The sequence below is a fragment of the Tachypleus tridentatus genome, chromosome 2 (assembly GCF_004210375.1).
Source record: "Tachypleus tridentatus isolate NWPU-2018 chromosome 2, ASM421037v1, whole genome shotgun sequence".
NCBI lineage: Eukaryota > Metazoa > Arthropoda > Merostomata > Xiphosura > Limulidae > Tachypleus > Tachypleus tridentatus.
In genome coordinates, this window is record NC_134826.1 from 140,344,417 (window position 1) to 140,361,001 (window position 16,585).

At 29.2% G+C, this 16,585-nt stretch overlaps 3 protein-coding genes across 13 annotated transcripts in view; 1 reads left to right on the plus strand and 2 right to left on the minus strand.

Moving 5' to 3' along the window:
- The window catches only part of LOC143245242 (uncharacterized), a 43,495-nt gene extending 27,620 nt beyond the window's left edge, over positions 1–15,875 (minus strand). The window contains exons 1-17 of the mRNA XM_076491372.1: positions 15,804–15,875; positions 15,542–15,595; positions 15,154–15,207; positions 14,081–14,134; positions 13,164–13,217; positions 12,084–12,173; positions 11,115–11,168; positions 10,366–10,419; positions 9,905–9,958; positions 9,541–9,594; positions 8,612–8,665; positions 7,846–7,899; positions 5,607–5,660; positions 3,620–3,670; positions 2,509–2,562; positions 1,065–1,172; positions 708–815 (exon numbers count right to left, since the gene is read on the minus strand). Of these exons, the coding sequence (XP_076347487.1) occupies positions 708–815; positions 1,065–1,172; positions 2,509–2,562; positions 3,620–3,670; positions 5,607–5,660; positions 7,846–7,899; positions 8,612–8,665; positions 9,541–9,594; positions 9,905–9,958; positions 10,366–10,404 (630 nt within the window). The 5' untranslated portion in view covers positions 10,405–10,419; positions 11,115–11,168; positions 12,084–12,173; ... (3 more) ...; positions 15,542–15,595; positions 15,804–15,875. The remainder of the gene's footprint in view (positions 1–707; positions 816–1,064; positions 1,173–2,508; positions 2,563–3,619; positions 3,671–5,606; positions 5,661–7,845; positions 7,900–8,611; positions 8,666–9,540; positions 9,595–9,904; positions 9,959–10,365; positions 10,420–11,114; positions 11,169–12,083; positions 12,174–13,163; positions 13,218–14,080; positions 14,135–15,153; positions 15,208–15,541; positions 15,596–15,803) is intronic.
- Positions 1–16,585, plus strand: part of LOC143245244 (band 7 protein AGAP004871-like) — a 555,064-nt gene that overhangs the window by 355,241 nt on the left and 183,238 nt on the right. The window lies entirely within an intron of this gene.
- LOC143236969 (uncharacterized) overlaps positions 11,079–16,585 on the minus strand; it is a 136,509-nt gene continuing 131,002 nt past the window's right edge. The window contains exons 20-26 of the mRNA XM_076475716.1: positions 15,804–15,901; positions 15,542–15,635; positions 15,154–15,207; positions 14,081–14,134; positions 13,164–13,217; positions 12,084–12,173; positions 11,079–11,168 (exon numbers count right to left, since the gene is read on the minus strand). Coding sequence (XP_076331831.1) covers positions 11,079–11,168; positions 12,084–12,173; positions 13,164–13,217; positions 14,081–14,134; positions 15,154–15,207; positions 15,542–15,635; positions 15,804–15,901 — 534 coding nt within the window. The remainder of the gene's footprint in view (positions 11,169–12,083; positions 12,174–13,163; positions 13,218–14,080; positions 14,135–15,153; positions 15,208–15,541; positions 15,636–15,803; positions 15,902–16,585) is intronic.

The following is a 16,585-nucleotide window of genomic DNA, read 5'->3' on the forward strand; positions in this document are numbered from 1 at the left end:
TGATATACCGTCTATTTCAGGACAACCACTAATACTGATATACCGTCTATTTCAGGACAACCACTAACATTGATATACCGTCTATTTCAGGACAACCACTAACATTGATATACCGTCTATTTCAGGGCAACCAGTAATACTGATATACCGTCTATTTCAGGGCAACCAGTAATACTGATATACCGTCTATTTCAGGGCAACCAGTAATACTGATATACCGTCTATTTCAGGACAACCACTGACATTGATATACCGTCTATTTCAGGACAACCACTGACATTGATATACCGTCTATTTCAGGACAACCAGTAATACTGATATACTGTCTATTTCAGGACAACCAGTAACACTGATATACCATCTATTTCAGGACAAACACTAACACTGGTATGTTGTCTAGTTAATAACTAACACTAACACCAATATACTGTCTAGTTTAAAGACTAGCACTAACACTGGTATATTTTACTGATTTAGGACAAGCACTGAAACGTGTTTACTACATAAACACTGATATATTATTTAGTTTAGCACTAATATTTATAACTGTAAATACCCTGTTCAGTTTAGCACACTAGTGTCAATATTAGTTTACTTTTTAGGTCCCTTGTAGTAACTAAACAATGTTACAGTTTTAGTTCAAAACTAACACTAGCATTAGTTTACAATAACTTATGAACAAAATTACTACAATTTAATTTTCTCACATGTTCCCCATCTATGCCTGGTGGACCTGGAAGACCCGGAAGACCTGATTCACCCTTAGGTCCTTGCTTGCCTTCAGGTCCTGGAGGTCCTGGCACACCTTCACCTCCCTACAAAACAGTCAAGTCTATTAAGATAAATAATTCCCAAAAGCTTTGTCTAACTCAGAGCTATTTGTAAAATATGAAATTAACAATATCATTCTATATATTACAAAATGTTTTGAACATTTTAACTGTTACAAACACCAGAAAGTTTTAACTCATTTATGTTTAAATAATTCAAACACATAAGAAATTCACAACTTTACTGGCAATACTTGTTACTGATATACTTATTACAAAATATTAGAGAATAACCTTTGATCCAGGTGGTCCAGGTTCTCCTGGCTGGCCTGCAGGTCCAGGTGGTCCTGTTTTGCCTGGATCTCCCTTACCACCTTTCATTCCTTGAGGTCCAGGAAGTCCCTGAGAGAGAGAGAAGAAAAAAGTTCCAGAACATTAAAATAGAAGAAATACCTCAATAAGTAATAGTATGGTTTGAAATATTACACATTCAACACATAATAAATAAAAATACAAATAGCAGTAAAGACTGGAAGATACGAAAAAATGTTGAAAGAGACATTTATAAGAAAACCGAAACCTATGTTAATATCAATTACAACATTTCAGGTAGAAACCCTTTATAAAGCAGCAAAAACCCCTCATAAAGCAGCAAAAACCCCTCATAAAGCAGCAGAAACCCTTCATAAAGCAGCAGAAACCCTTCATAAAGCAGCAGAAACCATATTTCAGATGCAGTTTATACAGCCTGACAAATACAAATAGCAGTAAAGACTGGAAGATACGAAAAAATGTTGAAAGAGACATTTATAAGAAAACCGAAACCTATGTTAATATCAATTACAACATTTCAGGTAGAAACCCTTTATAAAGCAGCAAAAACCCCTCATAAAGCAGCAAAAACCCCTCATAAAGCAGCAGAAACCCTTCATAAAGCAGCAGAAACCCTTCATAAAGCAGCAGAAACCATATTTCAGATGCAGTTTATACAGCCTGACAAAGGAGTCCTGCTCAAAACATTGCAAGGATCAATAAAAAAAAGTTTTTCGTATAGACATGTGTTTTAAGATTTCTGAAATATTATAATTGAAAAGGAGTGTGTCTGATTCTTTATTTTGGTTACGATAATAACAAAGTTAAATGTAATGAACTAATGCTTAAAAAACACTAATTCTAAACTGTGGTTTATTTCGTTTACTTTCAAAATAAAGACAAGTCACAAATACTGTAAATTCTATCATTTTAAAATTATTCTCTTCAACAAAACAACTTATTCTGAACACTGAGTGAACCAAACTGGACAACTTTTATTAAACAAAATAACTGTTTGTTTAGCTGTACACAGTGACAACTTAGTCCTTTAACACTAACTACGAAGGACAGCAATAACTTTCTTATTTAATATATCATAAGAAACTCTTTTGAAAGACCTCTTAATCCCCTAAAGTCACCACCACAGTCTTTATTCCCATTGTATTTGCTTATGAATCAATCTGTTTCCAGAACGTTATAATAAGTGACAACACAGATCCTTATATTAACAAATTACAAACTTACTTTTTATATTTCAAAAAGCTTGAATATTATTACCAGAAAAAAAGTGAACTTTCAGATATAATAATGATAACATTTCTAAATTTACAAACCCTTTACAACCAAGATTTGGTATTTGAGATATATATATATATAAACAAAAAATCATCTTATTATTACAGGAAAAAAAAAAACTTTAACTCACCTGTAAGCCTGCAGGCCCAGATGGCCCTGATGGACCAATTGGTCCATCTTCTCCCTTGAAAATACCATAAATTATAGTTAAATAACAGTATTATTAATAAATGAAAAATCAAACTTAAAACTCTATACAGAAACAAGATAGAAGAATGGACTGAAATTTAGATTTTAATTTCCATGTTCAGTTTACCTTCAGAAAACCATGGAATCATTTCTTGTAAAATACATAACTAAAATATTATTTATCACGTTGTCTGAAATACATCATTAAACTAAAAAAAAAAAAACACCTTCTAGCAATTAGAGTTTTTCAGAAAGATTTGCAATATATGCAGTACTGAAGAAGTACGTGTTAAAATAAATTCAGCGTACTTTGAACTGCACTCAAGAAAGTCACAATGAGAAGACACTGAACAATGTATTAAATCATATTATTCTCAAACTGTATGATTTAAGTTAAAAATCTTATTACATTAATGATAACAGTGTACATAAACACACATTAATACAATTATAGTAAGTTTCAGTATATGTAAAAACATTTAGGTGTATGTTGTGTAAAAAATTTAAAATCCAAAAAAAATTCAAAGAATACTCTATTTATTTTGTGAACTAAAATACATACAATTCTTATATAGCAAAATTTCTCCACACATCAAACATTCTCTACATTTAAGTTTCTCATCAGACATAGAATTTGTGGCATGTGGAATAGAGTATATGTTCATAGAATACTTATTATTTTTTACTATTCTTAGTCTGTATTATCTTTGTTAAATACACTTACATTAGAATTCACTCTGGATAAGTAATTTTTTATAATATGAAATATAATTTATAGGTCACTATGGATAAGTAATTTTTTCATAACAAGAATTATAATCTATAGGCTCGTAATGAAGCTGAGTAAGTAATAAGAGGTAGAAAATCAATACTAGAATTATCTTTGAGAGTGATACTACTGAATTTGAGTGATACTTCTGAATGAACTTCTGAAGTATCCACTGTTTATTTTTATCTCCATTGTCACAGACTTTAACCTTTATTTTTCCTTTTCTGTTTATATCTAACATCAGCATATGAGTGCATGTGATGCACCTCACTGAACAACTAACCTTTGGACCCCTAGGCCCTTGAGGTCCAACCGCACTCTCTCCTTCTGGACCCTAGATACATAAAGAATTATATATAAAACGATAATTAAAAACTTATGTAGTTGATAAATTTTAAGGTTGGTCAACAAAACAAAATATTTGAAACAGCAACTAATGACACTTGTAAGATTAACCTTTAAAATCTGTGATGTTTCCACCAAACTTTGTTCATTATTAACTTTAATGTTTCAAATGCAAGTCTCATGAAATATATTATATATTAACATTATGCTAAATCAGATTTACCACATCACATGTGGGCAAGAAAAAGACTTAAGTTTTTCACATTTTTTTCAGGTTTATTCTTTATGTATAATCATAAAAGCAACTAAAATGTAAAAATAAGGATATTTTTACATTAGTTAAGATTGGATTAAGTAAAATAAATGAATAATAATAAAATTAATATGTTTCCCAAGACATGCAAGCAAGCTGTTTGTACCAGTTGCAATAGCTCGTGGGTAATTTAATTCTATATCATAACATATGCTGCATGGTTCCATAATTTATAACTTACAAGTGCATGGACAAGCTAATCACAGTTAAAAGGACAATAAAACAATAAAAAGATAAACAGATGTATACTGTTATGAACTTAGAGATAATTGGGATAAACAAATGTGGTTTAATATTACAATATTAAGTCATTATAGAAAATAACTTAGATTTATTTCAAAAATTTTTGGTGGTTATGAGATCAGTAAGGTTTACCAATCTGTTTTGAGTTTAAAAAAATACCATATAAACTATCAAGTGTTACTCATAAATGGTTTGTAACGTATTAAGAAGGTCATAGGGATTACACAAAAGAAGTTTGAAATTTTTTAGAAAAGAACAAATATTTTTAATTTTAACATGAAAATTACTTTGCACACAGACCATTCAACACAAATACTCAGTATATTTATGGACAAATCTTTATTTTGTTAGTAATACTTCACTAAAAAATATGATTCTTTTGTATGTTAAAGACTTATAATATTAAGTGAAATACTGCCAAATTTTGTGAAGATATACACATTATATTGAAAGTTATAGTATTAAAACTAAAAAGACTAAAATGAGTACAAAGGTCACACAGTTGGTCATATAGACCGACCACATTTTCAGAGAGTTAATACATACAAATATGTGATTCATTTAGTTTAAACTCCATAAATATAATAGTACTGTCTGCTATATGTCTATGTAATTATTTAAAATGGTGTGGATAGATTTTCACTAAAATTGGTATGAACATTTATTAGGTCCATGTGTTGATAAATACAAATTTTTATTGTTGCATCTTGTGTTTTATGGTTTTTACGGGTATTTTTTAGTGTTTTTTAATATACATATATACTATACTTTGCTCGCCATTGATGGGTCAACACCAAATTTGGCATGAAAGTCAATCAGGTTCATGTGGGGGTACATACAGACTTGCAATTTCACATCTTATGTCTTCAAGTTTTTATGGGCATTTCTTACAATTACTTATAAGGGAAGTAACTTTTCACGTCCTAAGATAACCTCTCATGAATTGTGAATTTACATAACTTCCATGTACTCCAGGGGATGGATACTCCAGCTAAAAAATAAATTAGAGTTTCAAACTTTAATTTGGTTCTAAACCAGACAAAAATAAATGTTTTGATAGCGTTTCACCTGTGCAATTTTCATATTATTTTTCTAATTTGAATAATTCCTATTACAAGGATATGTGCATGTAAGAACATGATATCAAATTTGAAATAGACTTTGTCATTTAGAGTTCTCACAAAAGGTTTTTGTTTTTCACATAACCTGAACATGTTATAACCATTATAACCATTATAATGATTAATATTTTAAACATTTATCTAAATTTTTTAATGTTTTATATCACAAAAAAAGCTGTGACAAATAATCGTTAATTAATTAACCATTAATTGTTATCAACATGAAAGATGAATTCTGTGTAACTTACAGGAGGTCCTGGTTCACCTCTGATACCCTGTGGGCCAATGCCTCCTGCTGGTCCCTAAACCATCAGAGTTGTAGAATGAATAAAGCATACTTGTTCACAATCTACATTTTAATGTACTACAACAAATTTAAGCATATAATTCTATGTCGAGGACAAGTGCTTGACAATACACAATAAACAGTGGAATTTAACAGCATTTGAATACATAAAATAAATATAAAATTTACGTATAATATAAAAGGTAAATTAAAAAGGAACTTTGTTGAAAACAGAGTCAACAATCAATGAATAGGCGTGAAGATAAAATAAATGGAAAGGTAACATGACTTCTCAATAAGTTCTAGTTCTTCACAAATAGAAAGAAATCTGCTTGAAAACACAAAACTGTGTTGATGATTAACCTCATCTTTAATTAACCAATTAGAAATTAACCTCATCTTTAATTAACCAACTAGAAAAATTGATAAGAAGATTTCAGAAACATCTCTGTTCCATGTGGCACATGTATAATAATCCTATATACACATGGTGAGACACCATAAAACAACCCAACAAAATAATAGACAAAACCATTAATGGTTCCCTACTAAAGAAAGTAACTCCTGGGGCTTAATTTAACACACAACATGAACCAGATTTATGATGTTTCAAATTTTTACTTAGAGATAACTTTTAAATTTTGTGGATTTAAATATACGCTGCAGGAGAATGAGATATGTTGTATTTAGTAACCACATCTATACGATACATAACATCAGTGTCCCCAGTGAATCCAAAATAACCTCAAGGTCTTTTAACATTAAATATCAACTTTAAATTTAACAACAAAAAAACATAACACACTTAATATTGAGATACACAGAATAATTTAATTTTCCAATATCTAAGAATATAAGTGAAAACACAACAATTCCTTTTTATAAAACTTACAAGCACATTCTATTAACTCATTTTCACAAACTTTAAACCTATGTCTTTCAGTTTAATATACTTTAATATAAAGAAATTACTTCAAAAATACATGTTCCAAACACCTGTCTAGTCAACAATATGATAAATCATCTGTTACATAAATAATATATTAAGTGAATTCATGTTCCAAACATGTTGTCTAATCAACAATATGGTAAAACATCTGTTCTCATCAACAGTATATCCAGTTAATTCATGTTTCAAACATCTGTCTAGTCAACAATTTGGTAAAACATCTGTTGTTCTCATCAAGAATATATTAAGTGAATTCATGTTCCAAACATCTATCTAATCAACAATATGGGAAAACATCTGTTCCATATATAATATATTAAGAAATTTCATGTTCCAAACAACTGTCTAGTCAATAATATAGTGAAATATCTGTTCTGATTCATAATATATTAAGTAGATTCAAGTTCCAAACACCCTCTAGTCAACAATATCATAAAACATCTGTTTTCGTCAATAATATATTAAGTGAATTCATTTTCTAAACATGTTGTCTAATCAACAATATGGTAAAACATCTGTTCTCATCAATAATATATCAAGTAATTTCATGTTACAAAAAACTGTCTAGTCAACAATATGGTAAAACACGTTGTTCTCATAAATAATATATTAAGTTATTTCATATTCCAAACATCTGTCTGATCAACTATATGGTAAAACATCTGTTTTCATCAATAATATATTAAGTAGATTGAAGTTCCAAATGTCTGTCTAGTCAAAAGTATGTTTTAACATCTGTTCACATCAATAATATATTGTGGGTTCAAATAATAAACATCTGTCTCACAAACAGTATATATTGATCCAACTGATACATTTATTATAAGTGATTTACATCAAACACTTTGAATGACATTAATATCTCTATTAATATATATCAGCATTTTTAGTAAACCTACATTATTTTACCCTCCAGCTGTAACCAAACTACTACATGTAATATGTTTAACTGAAACTAGATTTCAAACTACTACACGTAATGTGTCTAACTGAAACTAGATTTCAAACTACAACACGTAATGTGTCTAACTGAAACTAGATTTCAAACTACAACACGTAATGTGTCTAACTGAAACTAGATTTCAAACTACAACACGTAATGTGTCTAACTGAAACTAGATTTCAAACTACAACACGTAATGTGTCTAACTAAAACTAGATTTCAAACTACTAAATGTAATGTGTCTAACTGAAACTAGATTTCAAACTACTAAATGTAATGTGTTTAACTGAAATTAGATTTCAAACTTACAGTTTTTCCTTTAGTTCCTTTTAATCCCTTCTGACCAGGCATCCCCATCTCACCCTAATCAGACAATAAAATCAGACTGTTAGTACATCAACAAACCCAGATTTCTCTTTTTGAAATGCTTCAAATGCATCATCTTAATGAACCTTATTTTCTGCATGTGCATCCAGTTCAATTATTGTTTTATTTTATACACATACAAAATGTTACATATAAGAGACGACTGAAATAAGCTAACGTATTACAAATAAAAATTAACATAAAAGTTAAAAACACAAAAATCTTCTACATTTAGTTAATGTTAATGCAAATTTGATTAACATAAGATATATTTACTAGTTATTTCAACTAGACGTATAATAACATACAGTGTTTCTGTAGCTCTAGCAATACCAACAATTTACAATTTCTCTTGATTCAGGTCACAGAAAAATCAAAAAACCATAAGTAAGTTATTCAACAAAAAGTATAAACCTGGTATCTAAATAATAAACCACAGGAACTTTTGAAACGAAACTTCTTGACAATCTGATATGTTATTCTTTTCATTTTGTTTAGGATTTTCTATATTTTTACAGTTTTGGTCACGTTTCATCAATTTTACACATCATAAGAACACGCTGATCAGCTTGTGTTTTTCATTTTGTTTCTCTTACATAAACTATAAACAGAATGTTTTTCATACACCAGCAGACTACTTCTTTTGAACTTAGAATTAAAACCAACATTTGTATCAGATAATTAGAAAATATAATGGTTACACAGATACCTTGTCTCCATCTTCTCCCGGGGTACCAACTGGTCCTGCCGGACCTGGTAAACCCTAAAGTAGTAGAAACGTTTTTATCTTAATTCTGTATGCATGTCGAACAATTTCACCGCATGTAACAATAAGTGATTAAAATTTTTATTGCAAGTAATTCATGAATTGCATACATTTCATGTATAAAATTTAGATATTTGGTTTAAAATTCCATCACAGCTAACTGATCTTTATCTATCAATATCTTGTAACGAACTTCATCAAGGTTTTGGTTTGCTACTGTTATAGAGACAATTATCTAAATCAAGTCACTACTGATTTGTAACATATTGAACTAATTATCTAAATCAAGTCACTTCTAATTTGTAACATATTGAATTAATTAGTTAAATCAAGTCACTACTAATTTGTTACATACTGAACTAATTATTTAAATAAATTCACTACTAATTTGTAACATATTGAATTAATTATCTGAATCAAGTCACTACTAATTTGTAGCACATTAAATTAATTATTTAAATCAATTCACTACTAATGTGTAACATATTGAATTAATTATTTAAATAAATTCACTACTAATTTGTAACATACTGAACTAATTATTTAAATAAATTCACTACTAATTTGTAACATATTGAATTAATTATTTAAATAAATTCACTACTAATTTATAACATACTGATCTAACTATTTAAATCAAGTCACTACTAATTTGTAACATATTGAATTAATTATTTAAATAAATTCACTACTAATTTGTAACATATTGAATTAAATATTTAAATAAATTCACAACTAATTTGTAACATACTGAACACCATAAATATATTCCTATGCTAATAAGTAATAACAAGATATTAAAATTAGTTTTATGTGATTAACCAAAAATGCACAAATATATATCTAAATTATATATACAATCAATTTCTTACCCTGGCACCAGGTGGTCCATCTCTTCCAGGAGGACCTGGTAATCCTCCATTTCCCTAGTGACAAAAACACAAGAAACAATATGGCAAATGAATATGAGAAATAGACTTATTTTTCACACAATCAGAGGAATACTACTTCAAGTACGTTATTTTTTAATCAACTGAAACATATATAAATATATAATAATGTAAAATAATTTTATAAACTGTATTTTCAAATAATTTCATTTCTCAACTACATCAAGATAGCTCCATAACCACAAAGCTTCAAACAATGAAATAAAATTTTCAAAAATAACAATAAAATAATAACATGATAACAGATTTCATGAAAACATATTAATGATATATTTCTGCCTCTAACCTTATCTCCTTTTGAGCCAGCTGGCCCTGGTGGTCCGGGAGGCCCAAGTCGTCCCTGTGATGAATACAACTATTAGTTATACAAAATCTGAGGCTATGATATAACAAAACAGGAATGTTACAGTACTTTTGACCCAAATTTAGTAGTCCAGAATGTTATTTTAAAAAATGGGAACCGTAAGTAATACAGCTTCCCAGTCTGGGTTTGTTTGTTTTTTTTTATCATGCTAAACAATGTAAAATCTCTCTTTACATTAGGATCTCATGATATTTAAAACAAATAACATCTTAAGTTCATTAATAAATTGTAATTAAAACAAATTATAGCTTTTAGTACACCTACTCTCTTTAAAAACATCAGTATTTTCTCATCATAATTAAACATTAACCAAGTTCACACAGAAAATACGCAAACAGAAATCAGCTTATGCAATAGCAAAAATAGTTTAAATAAGAGTTCACCTTTTCACCTGGGGGTCCTGGATCCCCTGGAAAGCCCATTGTACCTTTTTCTCCCTATTTAAAAGAAAAAAACAAACCATCAATATAATGGACTTGCACATATCTCACTATGTGTTCCATGAAATCATCGCATTTTGCCAGGTTTGATTTGTTTGAAAAATCTTTCCATTGTAAAATTTTTATCTAGATTTATACAATGCAAAAAAGTTTACAAACATTTTATGTTTTAAACAACTACATTTGTATCTCATATAATGTGTGTGTACTAATTTTAATAATAAACTGTATAGATATTTCTGTGTGTGTACTAATTTTAATAATAAACTGTATAGATATTTCTGTGTGTGTACTAATTTTAATAATAAACTGTATAGATATTTCTGTGTGTGTACTAATTTTAATAATAAACTGTATAGATATTTCTGTGTGTGTACTAATTTTAATAATAAACTGTATAGATATTTCTTAATCACCAAAATGTGAAAACAAAGTGGCTTCACACCAAAACCTATTTTTCTCCATTTTTGCCACCATGAAGTAGGTAACAAAAAATCAGTATCATATTAAACGTACAAATTATTACCCTACATCACAGAAATAAAACTAACATGATTTGATAATATTACCATTTGTGCACAATTCTTGAAACTTATAGCAGACAGAAAATATCAAATTAATTCTTAGATAGATGATTTAGTACCTACATACACTGCTTAGTACAAAAACAGAGCAAAAGGAACATGTCTTACAAAAGGTCCAGGGGGTCCAGGAGGTCCATCTTCTCCTTTCAATCCAGGAATTCCCTGATGTCCATGACAAAAAATTAAAATAATCATGAAACTTTAGTCATACCTACTTTTATGTTTGTTTTTACACCTAATGACTAAACTACAAATGAGGTTTAGCAGAAATGTTTTAGATGCCGAGAAAGTAACACGACCGTTGTGTATCAGTAGGCTATACTCACCAGAAGTAACCAATTTTATTATCTTACTGTAATTATTTGATGAATAGATTATAAAATATGATTGAGGCCAAACTTCTCAAGGGGTGATAAATAAATTTCAAATGGAAGTTTATAGAACAGATATCAAACTTCCTATACTAGGGGAAAATACAGATTTTTTAAAAGTATTCCTTTATAAAATTAAGAACTTGAAACTTAAGTAATATTAAAATTTGACTGATTAACTACATTTTTATGCTGAGGTTGCTGTATAAATTGAAATACAATAAATTAATTATATTTGGAATATAACTCACTTAAATGTTACGATATGCTTACTTTGACCTACCCATACTAATAGGGTTAACTGACTTTCAACAAAAAGAAACAGATTATTAGAGCCGTATTCATGAACCAAACTTTACAACTTCTTAGAACATTATTACAGTATGCCATCTATAAGACATGTGTCATCAGTTATATATAAAAGTGATTGGTAAATCATCATAAGTAACCTTGGCTGCCATGTTTTATGTCAAGTTTTGTCCTTTCTAGCATTTTTCAGATAGCCTACTATAAAAAAACTGATACAGTTCTAAAAGCTAGAAGTGAAATGACACATTAGCAAGCTTCCTTCACTGAATGTTTGTAATTTTTTAACCTAATGGGTGTAAAAGAGTACAAATTTACAATCACAGTACCAATTTCTTTAGTTAATGGGTAACAGATTTTCAGTAAAAGTAACAAGAACTATATAATACATAAAACTTACAGGAGGTCCAATCAATCCTCGTTCTCCAGGTGCCCCGACTGCTCCAGGAGGCCCAGGAGGACCTTTGACTCCAGGACGACCTGGTGGACCCTTAACGAAAGGTCAAGAAACATCCATAAATTATATTTGAATATGTTTAAAAATCTATAATTCCACTTAATAACAGACTTGAATAATGTCACTTTTTTATTGCCTAAACAATGTGACATTATTGAAGCCTGTAATTCTACTTAATAATAGACTTGAATAATGTCACTTTCTTTGTATTCCTAAACGTTTTGTACTTTAATTTTCTTATACCATTATAATAAACTCTAAAATGACATTTTTTTCACATAGTTAAAGCAGTACAGGCATAATGCACTTAGAACTTAACAAAGCAAAATATTTTTTTAAAATATCAATAATTTCTTTGTAGACTCTGACAGCCTCAATCATGATCTGAAATTTATATCTCTCATGATGTGTTGAAAAACAATAAACTTAATATTTATTTACCATATAAATTTCTTTTAGTAAACTTAATATTTCAAATTTCAAAAAAAAGATTACTTTAAATATTAAGAAAAAACTTTATTACAATGATCCAAGTTATAAATCCAATAATTTCAATTCATAAAGTTAATATGCCTTCTTTTGGTTTCGTATATTAAAAGTTATTAAGTATCTCGACCACAATTGTAAGAAAATGGTTACACACTAAAGTGTCGAGTTTGTAGACCTACTAAACCTATCTCTTCATTTTTTTTTTTAATGGAAAGAATGGTCAGAGGTAAGGAAGTTCATTTTCTATTCCCTACCCCCTTTGTTTTATTTCTTAAGTTTACTGTTGGGGGTATTTGAATTAATACATGTATGTCAAGTTATGTATTCTGTAATATATATGTGTGTACATACAGTTAACTTAAACATGTTAAAACAATAACACAGAATATCACATCTTAACTTTTCCTCATCAAATTTTCTTCTAATTTTTGTGCAAAAGAGGAAACATTTAAACATGAAAGTCTTTATAACTAAGTATAAACCTTTTTTTTAAATAACTGAATTTGAGTTTGAATATATGAAAACTACACTCACAGGAGGTCCTTCTTTACCAGCCTCTCCAGGAAGACCTTGTTCTCCTGGAACACCCTAAACATGGAGATGTATAACAGTTGTTATATATAGGAACAGAACCACACTGTATCCATTTATTATATTCCAGTTAGATTCTTCTAAATATATTAACCACTGATGAGGTATCAAGAAATAGTTATAGTCCTTATAAAGACATTAACCATTACTTATGTATCAAGTAACTGTTATAGTTCTTATAGTCATTAACCATTACTTACGTATCAAGTAACCATTACAGTTCTTATAGTCATTAACCATTACTTAGGTACTGAGTAACTGTTACAGTTTGTATAGTCATTATATATATTTAAACACAGTCACCGTGTTAAGTACGGAAATAGAAACAGAAGTATAGATGGGATTCAAAATCACTAGCATAACTAAAAGTGGGATCTAAAAAGTTCTAATAACCTTATTTAATTTTCGAACACTTATTTTACTACACTGATCTCAAGATGGATAAATTATCTCCAAAATCGTGTGCGGTATTTCCTAAAGACCTTTCACATAAATTACAATTTGTTTCATTTAAACTAAGTCTTAAGTTTTATTAAAAAGTTGGTCTCCCTCTATTTCTTTTACTAACATTTGTGACACGTCTGGTTTGTAGGATATTCAAGATTTAAAATTTATTTTCAATCAAGTCCAAAAATCATGCTCTGTTTATGAGCAAATATCTATATTAAAATGAATTGTACAGGTTTATCTTTATATGTAAACACTACACTGTTTGTATAAAACTAGAAAAATAACATTAATTACTATTGATTCTTAACAAGAGATAGGAAGACAGATATAAGGCTTCTATCCTACTCCTGAAGTGATTATTTTCTTTTAAAAAACATTTCTAAAATTAAAAATAAGATAACTGAACATACTGGAGTTCCAGGAAGACCTGTATCCCCAGAAGGGCCTGGCTCCCCTGCTGGTCCCTAAATAAATACAAAATAAAAAAATGAGTTATGATGAACAGAAAGTGCAAGATGCCAGACCAATCATACCGTTCAAAAACAGTAAGGTACAGAGTATAAAACCTGAAGGTTTACCTACATACTGATTGATGTAGTTAATGGATGCATACTTCTGGTTATTGTTATAAAATAAAAACAAATAATTAAAAATATCTACTCTTTGCACATGTGCACAATTTGTTAGCATGGTCTCATCAGAGGAATTGAACATACTTTTCTTAATCTTTGTCAAAACTTACTACTTTCCATATAATTAATTAAAAATTAAAAACATATAATTACAAATATCTACTCTATGCACACGTGCACAATTTTTGTTAAAACTTACTACTTTCCATGTAATTAATGAAAAATTAAAAACATATAATTAAAAATATTTACTCTGTGCACACGTGCACAATTTGTTAGCACAGTCTCATCAGAGGAATTCAACATACTTTTCTTAATCTTTGTTAAAACTTACTACTTTCCATGTGTTCTTCTCTACTTTTAAGTTTAGTCTGACAAAATTAAATTTCCTTCAATTCCCGGGAATAATCTTGTAAAAACTGTCTTAAACTTAAAATAAACTTAAAACTTAAGAACATTGTTTAGAAGTAAGTAACTATTTATGGTGGTCAAGTATATCCTAGAATCTAGTGCAATGAGTGTGACAAGAAGTTAAAAATACTATTCATAAAAGTATCAAACAGAAAAGTGTTCCAAGTTTACATTTTTATTTTTTAGAAGAATGAAGCAAGAAAGTATGAGCCAATGGTTATAAAGACACTTTCTTTGGTATTGTTTTTAAATATTTTAACACTATAAGAATCCACATATTATACTGGTATTTTATTCAAACATAATTACATCTTGGTAGATTTATGGATACATAATATAAATTTTAGAATTCTAAACAAAGAATTTCAGCAGTCATGTAGAGATAAACAAGAAAGGATGAGCAAAACGTATTTCAGTAATCTGAAGCTTTCTAACTTTACCTGTGGTCCAACTACACCAGGTGGGCCAGGTGGTCCATGAGGCCCAGGTTCTCCCTTCGAAATAAAATAAATTATCTGTTATTATAAACCTCCTTAGTATGTAGCTTATTTCTACTGACAACCAAGCTAGTATATGAAAACACTTATAATGCAAAGAAAAGTCTACTATGCATACATATTAATTTATACATTTTACGGCAAGATAACTTGTAGCAAAAATTATGAATGAAACATAAATTACGAATGAAGCATAAATTATGAATGAAACAAATTACGAATGAAGCATAAATTCATCAAAATGAATTCAGTTTTATACACACTTCATAGCATGTTTAGTGATTAAATATTTTTCTTATATTAAGAAGAAAACAAAAATAGCTTTGCTTACTGGAGGTCCTCGTTCTCCAGGTTGTCCTGGAAGTCCATTTTTGCCTGATGGTCCCTGAAAATGGAGAGAAGAGAGGGTTAAGTAAATTGGAAGTCTGAAAACCCATTTTTTGTTCAGTTGTATCATAGATAAAAGATGAATAGATCAATAATACAGTTGTAGATTTAGTTCTGGCATCTATTTTTGCTTTTACAATATTTTAATGTTTTTTATGTTATTAAAATAAATGCCCATAAATATATTAAAATATATTTCATCTTACTGGAGGTCCACGAAGGCCAGCAAAACCTCGTGGTCCTTCTGGACCTTGGGGTCCTCTTTCTCCTGTATACCTGTTGGCCCGGGTTCTCCTATACTACCCTGAAATAAAGAGAAAAACACACAAAAGTTTTTAACCCATTTTTATATAATGCAATATTAACTCATATTTAAGCTGTATTTGAATAATTTTCTAATAGCCACCAGTGGTGAAGTAACATTTCTTCAGACTTGTACCTCTAGATACCAGGTCTCGATAATTGTGGTGGACAGAGCTCAGGTAGCAAATTGTGTAGCTTTGTAATTAATTACAAACAAACAAGCTTTAATGTTTTAATAAAGATATCAGTATCTTTTTTTTAGGTAGTGGCTATATCACAATAAGAAACATACTTGTTTTCTTAGAGACATAATTCTTTCATCTTTAAAACATATATAATTAAAATGAGATTCTAAGCTAAAACCTTCTGACTGACTGCTAACCATAGAACATGATTCAAACAGTGCACATAAAGCTAAAACCTTCTGACTGACTGCTAACCGATAACGTGATTCAAACAGTGCACATAAAGCTACAACCTTCTGGCCGACTGCTAACCATAAAACATGATTCAAACAGTGCACATAAAGCTAAAACCTTCTGGCCGACTGCTAACTGTAAAACATGATTCAAAGACTACACACATACTTTTTTTAATTAATATATTAAGTTGTGTTCTCTCTGAATTTGTTGATTTTAATAAAAAATACATTTATAAATATTAAAACACACAAAACTTTAAGACT